The sequence below is a fragment of the Armigeres subalbatus genome, chromosome 2 (genome assembly GCF_024139115.2).
Source record: "Armigeres subalbatus isolate Guangzhou_Male chromosome 2, GZ_Asu_2, whole genome shotgun sequence".
NCBI lineage: Eukaryota > Metazoa > Arthropoda > Insecta > Diptera > Culicidae > Armigeres > Armigeres subalbatus.
Genome location: NC_085140.1, coordinates 77143601 through 77163918, shown reverse-complemented (window position 1 = coordinate 77163918; position 20318 = coordinate 77143601). Strand labels below are relative to the sequence as shown.

General features: G+C 39.0%; 1 protein-coding gene and 1 long non-coding RNA gene across 2 annotated transcripts; one reads left to right on the top strand and one right to left on the bottom strand.

Annotated features, from left to right (window-relative positions):
* Positions 1-6798: 6798 nt before the first annotated feature.
* On the bottom strand, positions 6799-11596 carry LOC134214575 (ceramide-1-phosphate transfer protein). The gene is made up of 3 exons (XM_062693918.1): positions 11318-11596; positions 11020-11234; positions 6799-7282 (listed from the first exon to the last, which is right to left on the bottom strand). The coding sequence occupies exons 1-3, from the start codon at positions 11437-11439 to the stop codon at positions 6984-6986; spliced, it is 636 nt and encodes a 211-aa protein (XP_062549902.1). The 5' UTR covers positions 11440-11596; the 3' UTR covers positions 6799-6983.
* Positions 11597-17277: 5681 nt separating this feature from the next.
* Positions 17278-17962, top strand: LOC134214574 (uncharacterized). The gene is made up of 3 exons (XR_009979836.1): positions 17278-17506; positions 17641-17753; positions 17829-17962. It is a non-coding gene; the product is annotated as an uncharacterized LOC134214574 (long non-coding RNA).
* Positions 17963-20318: the final 2356 nt, after the last annotated feature.

Genomic DNA, 20318 nt, shown 5'->3' with positions numbered 1-20318 from the left:
TGATCAAATTTGACACGATATTTTAGGGAGCATCAGAGCTAGCGAAATATCAAATTTTTTTATATGAAACTGTATCTGAATGATAAATACATCTCAAGACAAGACTGATCACCATCGATGCAAACTCATGGTGCAGCTACATTGTCTTCTTTTATGTCTTTACCTGTCTTGTACATCGTTTTCCAGGTGGTCATGACTGTAGCAAGTTTCCTCTATCTTGTCGTTCCGTGTCAAAGCACCAATTCCGACATTGCTAAACGGTCCTTATACAAATCATACTAATAGAGTTATTCCATACCAAAGCGTAACTCTCTGAATGTTCCCGAAAGGATCGAAAGCGTTCGTGTAATTTGAAATACTCGTTTTTCCTCTTTCCAACGTCGCCTTAACTAATCTTGTTAGTTTATCCGAAAGTTCACATTCGTGCATTAAATGCCATAGCAAACGAACATAACAAAACGATACAGATTTATTTTAGTGTTCTATTCTGTAGTGTGCTCATAACATGTAAGGGAAGGTAATCATATGATAATTACTTCTGTCTCATACGCAGCTAGTCGTGGGATCAATCCCAAGTTCAATTCTCCTACTTTTTCTCTCCATATATTTGTCATGTTTTAGCAATCGCTAAGATTAGAAATAGACTGAATACCGGTTCCATCTTCTATTCTTTATCTACAACTTGACTAATTCTAGCCGTAACTGTTAGAAATCGAAAAGAGCGAAAGAAAGCTCGTTTTGGCATCCATTGCAACCTGTTAATCAAGATGAGCCTCTTCCATAGAACCTATCCCCTAGATTCCAATAATATTCTCGTGGCGAGTGCAGAAGGGTTCTTGGTTTACAATGTGGCGAGTGACTGCATCTTTTATCAATTCCTTTACATCTACGGTAGCCCGAAAGGACGTGGCCAGCGCCGTTTGTTAACCCCATAAAGCTTTTGAACTGAGCACATTGAGGTGCTCAGTGCAAATCCCATGCCCTAGCAATTGGCTCTCTATGCAATTGCGATTGTTCTGGTAAAACACGGAGTAGCAACTACGACATGTAAGGCTATCATAATCAGGCTCTACTTTGTTAATGCAGTGTTCTTCTCATAAGACAAGAACCTCGACTAATTCTATTCGCTTTTGGAGCGAAACATCGTGATTTCGCATGAATTAAAACTCAAGCATAATCCATTTCTTCAAATTTGCGAGCAAGTTTTCCAAAACATTAGGACTCCAATATTAAGATCTGTGCAGGGATCTGAATATTATTTAACCACCATGGTTGGAGATACATTCAATATTATTCCTTGCATTTGATATTAGCTGCACCAAGTTGGGGTCTCCAGTTAGCCTTGTGAGCAAAAACGTAGGATTGCCGCTCCGGAGATGGCGAGTTCGATTCTCAATCCCAGTCTAGGATGTTTTCGGGTGGGAAACATTCTCAATTTCCTGGACATAGTGTATCCATTGTACTTGCCACACAAGATACATATATTCATGTAATGGTGAGCATAGAAAAACTTTCAATTACTTACTGAAGAAATGCTTATAGAATACGAGGTTGAAATGCAGAGCCATAGATGGGATATCACAACTGCTAAACATTACTTTATTTTGCAATTTGAAATCAAGGCTCTTCAAAAGCGTCATTGCGGCATCTACAAATTCAATATTACTTTCTTACAACATGCCTTTGCAGTTTTTTTAATTCGCATTTTTTTTCAGTGGTTCAGTAGAACCATGCTACAATAAGCTGAATTTGGCAGATTATTATGCATTATGTTGTAGTGTGCGTTTTGTTTTATCACCAACATCGATTTGGCACTTATGGTACTGGTACTTTGGCTGCTAGGCTGAGGTAAACTAGATATTTGATACGTGAACAAGTGAGTCATTGGTAATCTTGAACTAAGCTTAGATTACGCAAGTGAATTGAGCAAGTCGCTTGACTTGAACGTCTAAGCTCCTCCGTTCAACTCACTTGCACAAAAAGAAAGTTGAACATGTTCAACCTTTGGCAAGTCAAATGAATTTTACTGAAATGATCAAATTACTTGCCTTGTCAAAACCTCGGTTAAAACATAGCATGATACTTTAGGATCAACGCCCCATTGTTGTTTCCTCAGAAAATTGCTTTGTGTTTTCTAGTGCTTTTAACACACCATTGTGTTTTTCGTCATCAAACTATTTCAACTATGAGCGGACCTTTCAAATCGCCCACGACATGCTTTGAACTGTGTTCCAACTCGCAAACCTTCAGCTATTCAATTTATCTGGCTGTCATCATAACTCGCATATCATTCCAACTTTACTTGGCGGTCTTCCCAACACGCCATTACGGTTCTCAAAACACGTAAAAAATCTCAATTTTTCTTGGCGGTTCACCTAACACGACATTTCAGTTCTTTCACACGCAAATCATTCAAGCTTCATTTAGCGAGCTTACCAATACGCCATTATGGTCCCTTAAACACGCTAATCATCAACCGTCTAAGACGAGTTAAGTAACTCCATTTCATTCCACTAATTATTTCGATATCTTTGCAGATACGTATTTCGACCACAACTGTGTGGTCGTCTTCAGTGTCTCGTACTTGACTCGACGATGCTAATCATTTTCACTTTGCTTGGCGGTCTTCAAAATACGTTCTTAAAATACGCAAATTATTTCATCTCTACTTGGTGGTCTTCCCAACACGTCATAGCGGCCCTCAAAACCCGCAAAAAATCATCTTTACTAGGCGGTGCTCCAAACACGTTATTGCGGTCCTCAAAACTCGCCAGTCATTTCAACTTTTCTTGGCGGTCCTCCAAACACGCCATTGCGGTCCTCAAAACTCGCAAAACAATTCATCTTTTCTTGGAGGTCCTCCAAATTCACCATTGCGGTCCTCAAAACACGCGAACAATTCATCTTTTCTTGGCGGTCCTCCAAACTCGCCATTGCGGTCCTCAAAACTCGCCAATCATTTCATCTTTTCTTGGCGGTCCTACAAACACGCCATTGCGGTCCTCAAAACTCGCAAAACAATTCATCTTTTCTTGGCGGTCCTCCAAACTCGCCATTGCGGTCCTCAAAACTCGCCAATCATTTCATCTATTCTTGGTGGTCCTCCAAACACGCTATCCATTGCGGTTCTCAAAACTCGCAAAACAATTTATCTTTTCTTGGCGGTCCTCCAAACTCGCCATTGCGGTCCTCAAAACTCGCCAATCATTTCATCTTTTCTTGGCGGTCCTCCAAACACGCCATTGCGGTCCTCAAAACTCGCAAAACAATTCATCTTTTCTTGGCGGTCTTCCAAACTCGCCATTGCGGTCCTCAAAACTCGCCAATCATTTCATCTTTTCTTGGCGGTCCTCCAAACACGCCATTGCGGTCCTCAAAACTCGCAAAACAATTCATCTTTTCTTGGCGGTCCTCCAAACTCGCCATTGCGGTCCTCAAAACTCGCAAAACAATTCATCTTTTTTTTGGCGGTCCTCCAAACTCACCATTTCGGTCCTCAAAACTCACCAATCATTTAATCTTTTTTGGCCAAACACGCCATTGCGGTACTCAAGACACGCAAACAATTTCGAATCTTCTCCGTTTTACTTACTTACGCAACCGCGTCTCTCCCAATTTGGAGCACCGGTCCCCACGTAAACACTGCAAAAAGCAAACATCCTTCTTGGTTCAGGAATTTACCTTTTCTTCTGAGATTGCGCAGTGGGTAATTTCCATGACGCAGTATTTTTATCAGGCACATTAGTTTTAGCATTATTCCACTTGATACTAACAAAAAATGAGCAGTAAAACCTGCCACTGTCGCCAAATGTGTAGCTTGCTGCTGCGCCAGGAAATCACCCATTGCGCATTATTGCACTCGGCGAAGGAATCGCCTTGCTCGGATCACTGTTGGACTCTGACTGAGGGAGAACGATGCTTGGCTGCTTGCTCGTCACCAACACCAAGACGGCATAATCAGCATATAATATAGAGTGGTATACAACAGGGCTGTCTCGCCCCACACAAAATCTATGAATAGATGATTTGTGGGCACGTTGTATTCGCGGCATGTCTGCAGTACTTGGCGAATGGCGAACACCTGGCCAAGGTGGAGCGTTCGCCCATAAAACCCGCCTGGTACTGCCCCACGAACTCCCTTGCAATTGGTGCTAGTCGACGGCATAAAATTTGGGAGAGTACCTCCTCCCAAATCTTGGTAATGACCCAGTGCTGCGCTCTAGCCAGTGCCTCACCACCGTGTTTAAATAGCTCTCCTGGTAGTTGGTCAACCCCAGGGGCTTTGTTGTTCTTCAGCCGGTCAGTCTCCTCCTGGATTTCCTGGAGATCCGGAGCCGGTAAAATTATGTCTTGCGCGCGTTCTTCCAGGTCCATCACCATACCGCCATCTTCGTCTGCCACATCGCCATTCAGGTGTTCTTCGTAGTGCTGCCGCCACCTTTGGATCACCTCACGCTCGTTCGTAAGAAGGTTCCCGTTTATGTCCTTACACATAGCAGGCTGTGGCACGTGGCCCTTACGTGAACGGTTTAACTTCTCATAGAACTTTCGTGTGTTATTAGCGCGGTACAGTTGCTCCGTCTCTTCACGGTCTCGATCTTCCTGCTGGCGCTTTTTCCTCCGGAAAATCGAGTTTTGTCTGTTCCGCGCCCGTTTGTATCGTGCCTCGTTGGCCCTCGTGCGGTGTTGCAGCAATCTCGCCCATGCTGCATTCTTCTCCTCAACTAACTGTCCACATTCGCCGTCATACCAGTCGTTTCTCTGATCCGGGGGCACCGTACCAAGTGCAGCGGTTGCGGTGCCACCAATGGCGGATCGAATATCTCTCCAGCCATCTTCAAGAGACGCTGCGCCTAGCTGCTTTTCCGTTGGGAGTGCCACTTCCAGCTGCTGCGCGTATTCTTGGGCTAGTCTACCGTCTTGTAGCCGCACAATGTTAAGCCGCGGCGTCCGACTTCGACGCGTGTTGTACACCGTCGAGAGTTTTGAGCGCAGGCATACTGCAACGAGGTAGTGGTCGGATTCAATGTTCGCACTGCGGTAAGTGCGGACGTTCGTGATGTCGGAGAAGAATTTACCGTCGATTAGAACGTGGTCGATTTGGTTTTCCGTTTCTTGGTTAGGTGATCTCCATGTGGCCTTGTAGATATTTTTGCGGGGAAAGAAGATGCTTCGGAATACCATTCCGCGGGAGGCCGCAAGGTTTATGCATTGCTGGCCGTTGTCGTTCGATACGGTATGCAGACTATCCGGTCCGATGACCGCTCTATACATTTCCTCCCTTCCTACCCGTGCGTTCATGTCACCGATGACGATTTTGACGATCCATCGTATGTCTGCTCCAGCTGTGCGTAGAACGCTTCTTTCTCGTCGTCGGGTCTCCCTTCGTGTGGGCAGTGCACATTGATTGGCTGCCACCCAATCACACGATGGCGCATCTTACCCATAGCATTATGAAGCCGGTTCCCAGCTCGTTGGTGGTGCCACATCTTTGGTAGGAGGTAGCTGCTCGATGCCCACTTTTCCACACTTTCTGTCCTGTCCAGCAAATCTCCTGCAGCGCCACGATGTCGAAGTTGCGGGGATGTAATTCATCGTAGATCATCCTGTCGCAAGCTGCGAAACCTAGCGACTTGCAGTTCCATGTTCCAAGCTTTCAATCGTGATCCTGTATTCGTCGCCTAGGTCTTTGCCGATTATATCGAGTCGCATTACCTCTTATATTGTTCGTAATGATTGGTTTTCCAGGCAGCTTATTGGGCCTGCGCAAACCTCCTGTCTTGTCGGAGGGCCGTCGTGTCAGGGCTGTTTAGCGTCCCACCTAACATCAGGGCTTGGACTTGTGCGCTTTGAGCGGCACACGGTCGCTTTTGTGGGGCCTACTTGCGGATACATGCAGCTTTTTATATGAATTTAACAGGGCCCACTGTCAAACCCCACCACATCCTAGGCAAGCCCCACAACTTGGACATCGTCCCTGCAGCCCGCAGACGTATCTACCTGCTCTCTACAGAAATCGCTCTCAATAGAGGCAAAAACCTCTTCGAATCATGAAAACAAAACTATCGCACTTGTATAATGCAAGTTGAAAAAAAAAACTGATTCGGATAACCCACCGAGAGGGTTTGATAAAACGCTTTGTTTTCGCTCATTTAATGTTGGGGATCATATTCTTTTCACACAGCTGTTTAAAACAAGTTGAAATGCATCATCAGAACCGATGCCCCGCAATTGGGGCTCATTAAAAGAAATTTATCATGGGTTGTAGACCCCCCCCCCAAATCAGTTCATTATCAAAACATTTCCCGAAAACGCCTCTCTCGGTATGCTACCTATCGAAAGTGTATATTCACAGACATGATAAGTGAGAGATTTTCACATTCTCCTTTGGATTCTAGGATTCAAACCCTGCTCACTTCACTGAATGGTAAATCGGATAATAGTGAGGAAGAAAAAAAGTGGCACTTTTTAAAACCGACGAGACTTGTAACCTATTGCAGCGGTTTAGCACAACTAGTGTGCAATGAGCATTTAAGGTATGTATGTATTTTTTAGCATGAGAATAAAAATCTTCTTGTTTGTTGTTACTTAGATTTAATAGGTACAGCATACATATAGATTTAGCAATTATTAGTGCATCGTAGGAATGTGCATATATCGCAGTTGGGCAGCAAATTTTTACTTTGAGCAACATTAATTAGCCGTGAGATACATGTCTTATGCATATATCACATCAATATAAACTAATAGAGCATATGAATATGAACTGTGATACAAAAAATAACAAAACAAAAAAAAAACACTTTCAAAATTGATATCAACATTTGCCTAGGTACAACTTAAAACAATGAAAATAAAATACTTCAGCTATCACAATGAAGGCCTAAAATAAAACTTGTACAATCGACTCGAAAATCAATGATCGTCTAGCATGGTCCTGTCTTTCGCAATAAGTATAGTGATGCTCAACACTTGATCTTTCCCTACGGCAGACCGTGCAGATCATACTTTGTGTAAAGCTCCTGCGTCCTATCGTACACTTGACGGGCCACGGTCAACATCTCCGGCAGTAACTTGATCGCCACGCTCGCATCCAAGCACACTTTTTCTAGCAGCTGGTCCCGACTGGGCATGGCATACATGGCCATGACGGCCCCCTTTCGGATCAACCATGGATGGTACTGGGCCAACGTTTCGTTGTAAGCCGTTTGACAGACGGCACAGGTATTAGCATTCGCGCTCTCCAGCTCACCCAATCGTTTCAGAAATAGGTAAATGAAGTCTGCAAATGAACAAAAAAATCAAGTGTAAGGCTTCAAACAAATAATTAAAGGTTCTTTCCTTAGCTCATCGAAGAAGTGTTTAGCTTTAAATCCATAGCCAATTGATTCACGAATGTCTTTATTAGTAACAAAAATTTGCATGTTAATTTTAAAAAGGATATTGTTTTAAAGAAAGTATCATTTGTCTCATAGCCCTTAGGGGAGACGAAGGTTTCCGCTTGGTACTGGAAGTGAGCGATAAATGGTTATCACTCTTACGACCTGTTTTTATCGCCGCAAAACGATTTTTCGGCAAACATTTGCGTGAGTGAGATCCTCTGCTTTTGAGATTAGGTGAGATTTACGAACACTGTTTTTAAAATATGTATCATATGGGGGAAGCTCATATGGCATAATGCCATTTGGCATAATGCAGTTTGGCATAAGGCCGTTTGGCATAATGCCATTTGGCATAACAATTTAAATGTCTAAAGGGCAGTTGGCATAAAGGCCATTTGGCATAACGACCATTTGGCATAATTTGTAGGGTACCTCGAGGCCATTTGGCATAACGACCGTTTGGCATAATGACCATTTGGCATAATCCTCGAAAAATGAATTAAATACAACGGGCCGTTTAACAAAACTACCATTTGGCACAAAAAAGGTTAATCGTAGGAATATATCGACATTGTTGTTTGATAAGGGCGAAAGTCGCAAACGTAAACATTGACTTCTTCTGCTGATTTCAGGAAGATTAAAGACTTTTGGCGATATTTTCCACTTCTGTTTGATAGAAGGCGCGGAGCGCCACCAGTTCAAGTGATTGTTAGCTGGGAGCGGTCCTAGTTGTTGAGAAATTTTCAGGAAAAGGCATTGTTTACGATTGCGAGTATGCATTTGCCCGGGATAAAGCAAAACAGAAGATAACTCCTTCTTTAAAAGTACGCATTTGCCCGGAATAATGCAAAAGAGTAGATGACTCCTCCTTTGAAACTATGCATTTACCCGGGATGAAGCAAAAGGGTAGATGACTCCTTCTTTAAAAGTACGCATATTCCCGGAATAATGTAAAAGAGTAGATGACTCCTTCTTCAAAAGTATGCATTTGCCTGGGATGAAGCAAAAAAGAAGATGACTCCTTCTTTAAAAGTACTCATTTGCCCGAAAATAGGCAAATGAGTAGATGACTCATTTTTTTTAAGTACGCATTTGCCCGGAATAAGGCAAAAGAGTAGATGACTCCTTCTTCAAAAGTATGCATTCCCCCGCAAAAAAGAAGATGACTCCTTCTTTCAAAGTACGCATTTGCCCGGGATGAAGCAAAAGAGTAGATGACTCCTTCTTTCAAAGTACGCATTTACCCGAAATAAGGCAAAAGAAATATGACTTTAAGAATTGTCACACACACACTTTCACTCCAACACTGCTCACAACATGCCGTAGAAACAAAAAATACTGCGGCTCGCTTTGTAAATTTTCAAGCGAACAAAGATCATGGGAAAAGTACACGGTCGAACATTTTAAACGTGAAAATGTTGTGAAAACTGCCAAAGCATTATTTGGTCTACTCAGCTTTATTGTATACAAAGATGATTGTAAAGCTACGAAGCAACTCATAAGCAGGATCAGAAGCAGCACGGCGAACCACGGAACATATGCCAATTTTCATTAGTCTAAGTTTGAAGACTAAGGACAACTCTTTGTATAACATATATCAGATTAAACTGTACCTCTTTGTATTTTTATCCCGAGCCATTTTTTAAATCCCATTTTTGGTTGCCACCCGTTAGGAGAAAAAGTAAATCACTCGTTAAAATACGGATATGCCCAGAAAACGCAATAATACAGATGTAAATTGAGCTTCTAGAGTTTCTATAATTCTTTTATTTTTTTATGCCAAATGGTCGTTATGCCAAATGGCCCTCATACCATTGACTATTTTTTTATTATTCCAAACGATCGTTATGCCAAATGGACCCTGGCTATTAAACTCGTTATGCCAAACGGAATTATGGCAAATGGAATTATGCTATTTGGGGTAGCCCGCCTACATGATACACTATTAATGGATCTGTTAATATTGGTTTGGGTGACACAAAAAAATGTTTGCGCTATTGGAAACATCTTAAAACAGGGCTGCCCAACGTACGGCCCGCGGGCCGGATGCGGCCCTCGGCTCCATTTTTTGTGGCCCGCGGCGTGTAAGAAAAATTAACTCAGATTCCGCCCGTCAGCTTTTTTAGCTGGCTCGGGAAACTGTTTTTTATTATTCATTATTAAATACGTAAGTTTTAAATCAAATCTCGAAACGAAAAAATATATCTAAATTGAAATGATTGCATAGAGCGATCTCAAGACACAAAAGATTGATGTAGAACATCGCTTTTTGAATAAAGGAAGATCCATTAATTATGAAACATCTGAAATTTTTGTATGGATCGTCACATTTAGGCCACCCCCTTCTAAGCGTTACGTAATTTGTGGACGCTCCCTAAAGATTGGCACGAGTAGTTTACGTTTACGTTGAAAAAAAAGGAAAGCCGGTTTGCTTAACTTGCTCAGAGAGTTTTGCTTTATTCAACGAATAAAAACTGAATCCAAGCATTGTATGAAATATGATATTTGGCACAGGTAGAGAACAAAAGTTGGTAGAGCTTCAAAGGTAGAATGCTCAGTCAATTTAAATCTCCATTAATTGATTCAAAAAATGATACAGTGAATACGAAGTCAGAAAATGCAGTACGGGCCAATTTTGCTGTTGGTAATATTTTGGCAAAACGGGTGAAACCTTTCCAGGCCGAAGAGCTTGTTAAGGAAAGCATTTCGGTTGTTTTTTACGTACATCGTGGGTCCTAAGGAAATAGCCTCCTTCAGTAGCACTAGTTTGCGCGGAACACGTTGAAGAGTACAACTTCTCACAAACAAACGATGAAAATACTGACGTGAAAAACGTGGCAAAGGTGGCTGTCTTCATAAGAGGAATTGATGGTCATCTACGAATGACAGAGAAATTGGCAGCTTTGATCCCTATACTGCCGTGGCAAGCATAGTTGTCCCTAGTCGTTTTTTTACGATGCCATTCCCTCTATGCTGGCGGTGTCGCATTTTTTCAGATAAGTTATTTCTCTATCAGGTTTCATGGCTGATCTTAAATCCGTTGATGAATTCTTTTGTTGCCCACCAGGGAGCAAGAAGGCCATCAACAAAAAACGACATGGGACAACTATGCTTGGGACGGTAGTATACAGGGAGCAACTAACTGGCAAAGGTAAAGGCTGGCTGGTATAGTAACGAAATTCCCATTTTTCAACACCGTTTACCGATGAGAATAATTTACCTGAAATGTTTCAAAAGGATCCCTAATGCAACGACGAAAAAAAAATAAACACGAACGGTTTTTTAAAAGCATTAAAATCGTGTTCCGTTTTTAGTGAATAAAAAAACACTGATAATTTTGAAAATATTAAAAAAGTTATGTACCGAATATGTTCTGGCCCGCCAGCAAGTGTGAATTCTAAAAATTTGCCCGTGGCTTGAAAAGGTTGGGCAGGCCTGTCTTAAAAGATGCACCTATTTGTCAAAAAGCTTAGACCTTTGCATAGCTACGCTAATGTAAATAAGGTAATAAATCTTCCATGCTGATAAGCTGATAAAAACGCAAAACAGAACCAAAAATAAACTTCTATATAGAGTCAATAAAAAAACAAAATGTGTGCATTAATCCATTTTGCACCTGCCAGAAAACCGTGCTTACCTAGTCCTCGATGAAGCCGTAACAATGTCCGACTGCCCGAAACATAATCCTTTTTAGTGAGCAAGCTGCCGTCCTGTTCGTAGTTCATCATGCTTTGCACCGATTCAAAGTGCTCGCCATGGTCCGCGTGCTTACGAAGCTTCTCCAGGATCTCCACCTTTTCTTTGACGTCACTGCTGACGAATCCAAACACGGTTCCCATCAGCGAGAAAAATCTGTACATCAAAAATCATAACGAGACAAATTAGCCTGATTATCTTCTCAACGCACGTTCCTTGAAAAATCGATGGGTACCTACTTGTAGAGTTCCTTGAACGCTTCCAAATACGGATCCAGCAAAACATCTTCCTCGTTGTTGCCAACCAGGCAAAGTTCGAAGCTGTCATGCACTTTTCGTAAATCAAATTTGTCCTGAGCCATTTTTTCCTCGATTCCGAAACTGTTTACGTTTTGCTATCTATGAATAGTTGCTAACGTACTGTTAGCGGATCAAACAATCAATAATTACGACTAGTTACTACAACTTTTACAGTTAGGCAACTCCAACTGGATCGCTTTACAACTATACGAGGGTCAATACGCGAGGAGAAGTGGATGAACGCTGTCATCAGAGGAAAAGTAGAATCACTGAAATTTAACACGGCAAGGTATAGCCAATGGAATTGAAAATAATTTTAAAAATTACAAACATAGATTTTTTTGAAAATGATTTATTAGGCGGAATTAGAAATTCAATTAAGATTAAAAATAGTACCATCTCCGGAATCATTTCAAGAAAAAACTTCATTGTCATTAACAATCAAATTAATATATGTATAATGTAGACAATAAAAATTCTAACCTCATGCTATAAATTATTTATAAATAAATTTTATTTTGAAATTTTGAAAATTATTTTGAAAACTGCATTCCATACCTCACTGTGAAATTTTTTTCATGATTCTACTTTTTCTTTTGATGACAGAATTCATTCTTCTCTTAGCGTATGCCAACCCAACAACAAAGCAAACACGACGGACGAAAACAACGAAGGATTTTTTCAATGAAACTGTCAGCTCGCAGCACCTCATCAGCTGGCCGCCGATCGAGGGGCACATCAATGTTTGTGTATCACGGAGTCATCTCTTATAGGGATGTCAACATTTTTTTTGTGATAGTCGATTGTTTCAATTTGTTCAGGGTCTGTCTCATTTGGAGAATTAAGGCTCTGTCTCAATTGGATAATTAAACTGAAATTAAACTTAAAAGTGACATTTCAATAATTATCAAATAACCCTGCTCGCAGAGCAAGATTACTTTTGACAGATATCGAATCATTTTCCATCGATGACCTATTGGAATTGCTGGGTAGCACCAGCCATTCTTATAACGGGGTGATTTTTTAATTTTCGAACTGTCACTTTTAAGTTTAATTCTCCAAATGAGACAGACCCTAAACTGAAATTAAACTTAAGGTCACAAGGTCACTCCTGACGGAATCCAAGTTTAAAAGTGCTCGCGTTTTCGAGATCATATCACTCGATACGGAAGCAACGCACAACTGTCATTTTTATTATTTCACGCATGCTGCGACGCAGCAAAGCTAAATCAACAAAAATGACAGTTGTGCGCCGCCTCTGAATCGAGTGGTGTGCCCTCGAAAACGCGAGCACTTTTAAACTTGGATTCCGTCAGGAGTGACCTTAAAAGTGACATTTCAATAATTATCAAATAATCCTGCTCGCAGAGCAAGATTACTTTTGACAGATATCGAATCATTTTGCATCGATGTCTTATTGGAATTGCTGGATAGCACCAGCCATTCTTATGACAGCGTTATTTGCTAATTTTCGAACTGTCACTTTTAAGTTTAATTCTCCAAATGAGACAGAGCCTCAGTAGACGTTCGATAACTGCAAGCCACCCGGATAAAAATTTACAGTAACTTGTATGACATAACCCATTGAAATACAATAGATTGTGTGGCCAGGGATGCCAGAGAATATTTTCAAATGTCTTCACAGTCGTTTAAATATGTCTTCAAATGTCTTCAATATAAAAATTATGATTATTAGCGAGAAATTTCAAATTCCAATAGGTTTGTTGATTCGGAGACGAGCCAGCCTCGGGCTGAAAGTCTCCTTAATAAAGAAACAAAAAAAAAGGTTTGTTGATTCAATCATGTCCTTGTTTTATAGATGTGGAATAGGGTGGCTCACAAAATACTTTTTAAATTTTGTTGATGGACCGCCCTCTTATTCCATCCTATTTGATGCCCTAATTTCATCCAAATCGGTCAACGTTTGGGCGGTGCTATACTCGTTGGAAGTTTATATGGAAAAATGTATGCAGAAACATCCAAAAACAGTGATTTGCAGTTGGACGGCACAATTTACGATTAAGAGCATTGATACTCATTCAGTTCTTGTAAAATTAAATACAGAATATTATGCTGTAAACCGCGAGAAGATTAGAGTTTATTAGGCAAAGATATTAGCATTTTACTGGAGTGTTGTAGGGGTGAATTTATTTCTTTCCAAAGGTAAAAGAAACGAAATTTGCTCAAACTCCACTTCAGAGAAATGCCAATAACTTAGGCGGGCAAACTCTATTCTTCTCGCGGTTTTCTGCATAACATTCTATATTAAATTCTTCAAGATCTGAATGAGTACCATAGTACTTCATCGTAAGTTGTGCCGCCGTCCAACTGCAATTCACTGTTTTTGGATGTTTCTGCATACATTTTTTCATACCTATCAACTTCCAACGAGTTTAGCATCGCCCAAACGTTGACTGTTTCGGTTGAAATTTTGTCCAGAGCATCAGGGCATCAAATAGAATCGAATGGCGGCCCATCAGAAAAATTGAAAAAAGTCTTTCCCATACTAATTTGAGCCACCCTAGTGGAATAATGTTTATTTTTTTAAACATTCAAATTGATAGAATTCAAGAGAATATTCAATAAAATTTTCACGAGATAGTGTATAACGAGTTTTTTTTTTGGGTTTTGGGTTTTATTCTGAGTCTGGTTAAAATTCCACCGGATTTTTAACTGAATTTCCATGTGGGATTCTTCCAAATTTATTTTTAAAGAATACTCTGTAAGGTTTTAAAATTTACCGTAAAATACTTGAAAAACATCCAGACGAAATTTCCCGAAGAATTCCTATTGGAACACCCAGAGGATTTACTGAAGAATCTTCTGGAGAAACTTCTGCAGAAATTTCTTAAAGAACTTTCGGAGGAATTGCTGGAGGATTTTCAGAAGGAATTCTTGGAGAGACTTAAGAAGGAATTCCTATAGGAACTTCGGGATGAATTCCGGAGGGATTTTCTGGAGAAATTTCTGAACGATATTCCTGAGGAATTACTGAAGGAATATCCGGTGGAATTCCTGAAGGAATTTCTAGAGAAACTTCCGGAGGAATTCTTGGAAGTAGTTCTGGACAGTGTTGGTAAAATCACTCATAAATCTCAATCAACGAGCGCTCCCGTACGAACGAAATCGTTTGCGATTTTAAAGGAATGCATCACGCTTGAATTTTTCATGCTAAATCGCATCATTTCACTCATTTACCAAAAAATCATTTTGGTTTAAAAACGCATTTGAAATCAATTTTGTCGTATCCAGAATTTTCTTTGGCAGGATGGAATAAAATACGCTACGATCATCTCAACAATCGTACACAGAAAATTCTGCCTACGACAAATTTGAGGGCAATTTATTGCTTATACATGGAAGAGTGTCCAATATGTTATGCGATAAACGTCAATTCACCGTTTTTAATGAAGGAGAACAAAAGAAACCTACGATGATTCAAATGGATGATTCAACTCATCCATGAGTTTTTAGGTGCTGAGTTGGGTGCGTTTCAACTCACGCTTGATTTGAATCATCCATGAGTTTTGAGATTTTGAGTTTTTACCAACACTGGTTCTGGATGAATTATTGGAGGAGCTTCTTGAGATATAGCTGCAGAAACTTCCGAAAGAAACCCTGGAGGAAATACCAGAGAAATTCCGTAGTATACTTCTGGAGGCATTCTCGGAGAATCTTTCGGCAACACTCTTGGAGATTCTTCCAGACGAATTCCTCGAGAAACTTCCAAAGGAATTCCTGGGGAAACTTCGAGAGGGATCACTGGAGAAGCTTAAGCGGGAACTTTTGAAAATTCTGGGGGAACTTTCGGAAGAATTTCTGGAAGAACTTCCGGAGGAATTCCTGAAAGAACTGCTGGAGGAATTCGTGGAGGAACTACCGGAGTAGTAAAGGAGGATCTTCCGAAGGAATTCTTGGATGTTCTTTCGCTGAAATTCTCGGACGACCTTACGGAGTAGCTCCTAGAAGAAATTCCAAAGGTATTCCTGGAGGATTTTTCGGAGAAAATCCTGAAACTTCCGGACAAATTCGTGTAGGAAATTTGGGAGGAATTTCAGAAACAATACAAGAACGATTTTTTGGAGAAATTCATAAAGGAATTCTCAGATAAAATACTAGAAGAATGTCCAAAGATATTTCTTGAAGAATTTCCAAAGGAATTTAAGGAAGAATTTAGCGAAGGTGTGTAATAAGATTCCTCCAGATTTCTTTTAAGAACATTTTCCTGTAGTAATTTACCATGGAAGATCTGAGAAATATCTATTTAACACCAAAACAATTTCAATTTCTTGTTGACATTCGTAAGAATTTTCTATGGGAATTATTTGAGGCAAATTTCTTGTGGAAATCAAAAGGGATTTTTTTGTGGGAGCTCAGTAAAACTTGTGGAAATTAAGAAGAATTTCCCGTTTAATATTTGGAGTATTTTCATTATTTCTTCTTAACGGAAATTATTATAAATTTCCACGATAATTTTAACTGAATTTTTAATTTCAAGTCTCTTAAATTTAGACACGGAATTCCTCATCGGAAATTCTCCTTATAAAATTCACGAAAAATTATTTTAAATTTTCACTAAGAACTCTTTTAAAAATCCACGGCAAATTCAAAGAGTTTCCCGGCGGATATTTAGAGAAATGTGAGATGATGGTATGCATATGTCATTCCGAATGAATTTAGAAAAAAAACTGGTTCTAGCTCAACGGTTGAACGCAAATTAGATAGGTCATTGCGTTCCGAAATGATCGAAATATCTTTTTAAAAACGCCACCAAGAAAAATTCAGACAAATGTTACCATCGGGATTTTTTTCACCAGCGCACAGCTCAAATTTAAGTGTGTATGAGGTCTAAAATGCGTTGCAGTTATCAACCGGCTAGAGTGAATGTATTTTATGTTTGAGATTCTAAGCTCGAGACAAAGACTATTATAACTTTTGTAATATTTATATACCTAGTTTACATAGAGGTCGCAGAATTCATAAGCTTATAAGTAAGTAATGAAATTGTATTTTCTATTCGCTGGCTTATTGATTGTCTTCAAGTTTCTTCAAATAAGTAGATAAGTCTTCAAATATTTTGAAAAGTCTTCAAAATGTCTTCGCGAAATAAATGTCTTCACAGAGATTCAAATGTCTTCAAATTGAAGACATGTCTTCAAATCTGGCATCTCTGTGTGTGGCAAACAATACAAACTATTGTATGCTTATTGTAAAATGTTCACGGTTGTAAAAGATCTTTATTGTACGTACATTAAAATAACAATATATTTAAATGTTTCCGATATATTCTATTATATTTTTATTGTTCGCTTATGTTTAGTATTTCTCATCCAAAAACTAAACAAATTTTAAAAGTATTCGGTTTGAATGATCTGGAAATTCGTCTAATGTTATTAAATTAATATAATTTTGGAATATTTCATGGATTTATTATATTGATGAAATAACAATTGAAAACAATAAAATTACAATAGCTTTGTTTGTTAAATAAATAAAAATGTTATACCGATTCTCAAGTATATATTTCCATATTGAAGGTCTTGTTGCAGGTCTAGAAATGTTATGCAATACAAATTTGATTTCAAAAAAATGAAAGGGAACAAAAACTTTTGCCTATCATTTTACTCGGAGAATGGCTGGATTCATTTGAGCGTGTACAGTTTTGTTTATAATTAGTGAAGAGATGAAAATAATGAAACTGTATGGTGCAGAAAGTGTATTTTTCATTACAGTTTCTGCTGCTGGGCAAGCGGTAGATCACTCCCAGGTAACCATTAGCACTCTATTTCGCCTTTTCGGCTATACAGGGCTATTATAGAGCCAGTATGAAGTTTGTTAGCTCTGTAGTAGCCCTATAGTCGCACGTACGGCTTATTTGAATGCTTATGGTTACCTGATTAGTCACTCTTTTTCGCATCGGTCACTATTTTCGGTATTTTCGGTTATCATTTTGGTGGCTGCATTCCGTATCGACGTTCGACGTTTGATAGTTCATCAAATAGTAGCGCTGTTATTTGGTCAATTTGGTCACCTGTCAGCTGCGCTACTGTTTTAGCAGCGCGTTTAGTAGCGACCGATAAAGTGCCAAGTAATGATACTGCGCTGACAAACGGTTTATACTCACCACCGGTAATCGTAATCTTATTGTTCTACAAAAGTTCAATGTACATAATGAACGCATCCCGAACAAAAAATAAATGAAAATTTTATCATCATAATACCTGATGACATGCCTGGTAACATGTATCCTTGTTCCTTTACAGAAATGAAGCTTATGATAAATAAAATACTGCTGCTTGCTGGTCACTGATTCAAGATCGTTCAGTGGCTAGCATTGGCCAATCTCACCAACGGGATATAATAAGAACTAATGCAGGTAATTTTTTCTTTTCTTCTCGACGTATTTTTTCTAATAAAACTGACATTCTTTTATAATTTACATTTTTCACAGGTTTATATCTATATGTATTGTCTATTGTCTGGAACAAAGTTAGTACGCTTTTTAAACCGATGTTGGATTTTTCTCCAGATACAGGCAACCCACTTAATTTTGGAAGTAGTGCGCTGGATTCGTCTAAAGATATGCTAAACCAGAGACGTTGTTTATAGTTAGAGACCCGCGAACAGTGAAGCCGAAAGTACCGAACGAACCATCAAACGCGGTGCCAAACGAGCAAGGTAAACAAACATTACCAATCGGAACTAAATGCAAGATAGGTATTGTAATCAACATTATAGAAATTATAAAAAAAGTTTGAAAAGTTCAGTGAATGAAGATGTTTTCAGAGTTCTCATAGCAAATTTATATATGGTATTTAATCATATTTACTGTTGAATATAAGGAAATGGTGCTAAACAAGAGAAAATATGTAGTTGGAGCAAACGAAATAACTGCTCACACTGAGAGTCACTTCAAGTTCTCACAATTTTTTTATGTTGCCGATCGCACAGATTTTTTTTGTCTGCTGGCCGTGAAGCCAGAATTGCTTTTATTCTCTCCGCGTGTCTCTATATAATACCATCGTCTCTGTGCTAAACAACCGAAGGAAAATAAAATAATTTGTAAAACAATTAATTGTATTGTATTTTTATTGTAATATTGGAGTAGAATGTATTCTAAATCCTGTTGTATTTCTATTGTAAAACAATAGAAACAGTAATTGAAAACATTTAAAACACAATGTTTTCTATTGTTTTGTCGCTCGAAATCATCCCATTAAAGAACCGTAAAATCAATTGTTTTGCTCCGAATTTTGTATGGAAAATTTTCGATTTTTTTATTGCTAAGATACATAACAACCCCCCTTTTTAATTGTAAAAGTCCCATTTACCATTCATTTTATCGTGGAAAACCATTATTTCTCATGTGATTTTATTGTCAAAATTCCATTATATTCAATGGTAAAAATTATGTTTTAAGTGGTCCCGCATAATCATGGACCATACTTAGACCGCATCTGTTATAATTGAAGAGAATAAGTGTTACTGTAGCGATGGTCTCACTAATAGTAGTTAACCATAAATGGACAGTCTCATATACTGTTTCAACAGTAGCTCAGATTGTAAACGGCCAAATGACCATATGAGTAATAGGCGGTTAAGTATAATTAACATTTAAATCTGGTCGTTTTTCCGAACAAAATTTTCGATGTACCATACATCAGTTGGTAGATGTACGATTGAAGAACTATATAATTACACATCGACAGCATGGTATGTATTAACAGTAAGTGTTGATGTAGGGTTGGTATGGTAAATCAAGCTTAAAATTGTATGCTAACAATGAAGCGAATAGTGACAATATATCTTATAACGCATATGTAATTTTGACTGCATGGTAAGTCGTTTTTCATTATGCGGGGTGTTGTAACAATAAAATTTATGATATTTTAATGATATTTTTTATCCGGGCATTTAACTGCAATTCGATAAGCGCAACAGTTTTCAGTTATCAGACCGCTACACTTCAAAATGATGTCAGACTCAATAACAGCTGCATTGCATCTGACGTCGATTGACAACGTCTAGAATAAAAGATATTTTAGTTACAAGAGAAAGATTGTTGTCTCAGGTCGCTTCGGTTCAAAGGTTTATTGGATGAAAAAAGACAAAACCTGATAATGAATCGAAAAAACGATTAACTTCCGCCAAAGATCGCGTCGGTAGTAGTTAAACTATGGTCAAATTGACTAAATATAATCTCCTTGTTTGAACAGCTCGTCCACTTCTAGTTTTCGCATGAAGCTATTCAGATGTTTCTGGGAAATACGACTAAAAAGTTCTTTAAAAGTGAAGTTATAATCAAGAAGTATGGACTTTAGTCCTTAAATAGATATTCAAAACTCGATCAGGATTATAGTGTCGATCAAAAAGTGGGAGACGATATCACGTGTTGGAGAGTGATAAAAATGATGTTCTGTATTGGATACTCTGTATCAGTCTTCAAAAAATCCCAATTCAAGAACTGCTGAGATCCAAACCAAGTGTATAAGGATCGATTCTTATCCCGCAAACGATCAGGATCCAGGCATGCATTGTATGTTTCCACTTTGTATGGGAGGATTGAATCCTGGGATTCAATCGTAATTGAATTAGTTATTTTGTTTTAATCTAGTTATCTATTTGTTCTGCTGTCAATAAAATTTATTAACATTTAATGTTTTTTCACCCTGAGGTTTGTCTTTACGTATACGAAACTTGTTGAGCAGCTGCATATATTTGGTTTTGTGGTGTTTTATTTTTGTTGTTTGACTCAATTGACTAATTGCACTATAAGTAAGTACATTATATATCCTTTGAATACTTAAAAGTTTGAACTTACAAAAGCCGTTTGCAGCTATGGGTCGCGAGAAGCACACACAGTATAAAAAATTCTTCGCATGGGAACCTGAAGCGCGCAGATTCAAATGCATCGTCGAGGGCTGTACGAGCCAAGGGTTCA

What these genes read in the sequence shown, in the direction of transcription:
- LOC134214575 (XM_062693918.1), bottom strand. Translation starts at nt 11,439, where the DNA reads ATGGCTCAGGACAAATTTGATTTACGAAAAGTGCATGACAGCTTCGAA. An exon ending in GCGTTCAAGGAACTCTACAA is followed by an intron (nt 11,235 to 11,317) that starts GTAGGTACCCAT and finishes TTTGATGTACAG; the next exon opens with ATTTTTCTCGCTGATGGGAA. An exon ending in ACGGCTTCATCGAGGACTAG is followed by an intron (nt 7,283 to 11,019) that starts GTAAGCACGGTT and finishes GTTCATTTGCAG; the next exon opens with ACTTCATTTACCTATTTCTG.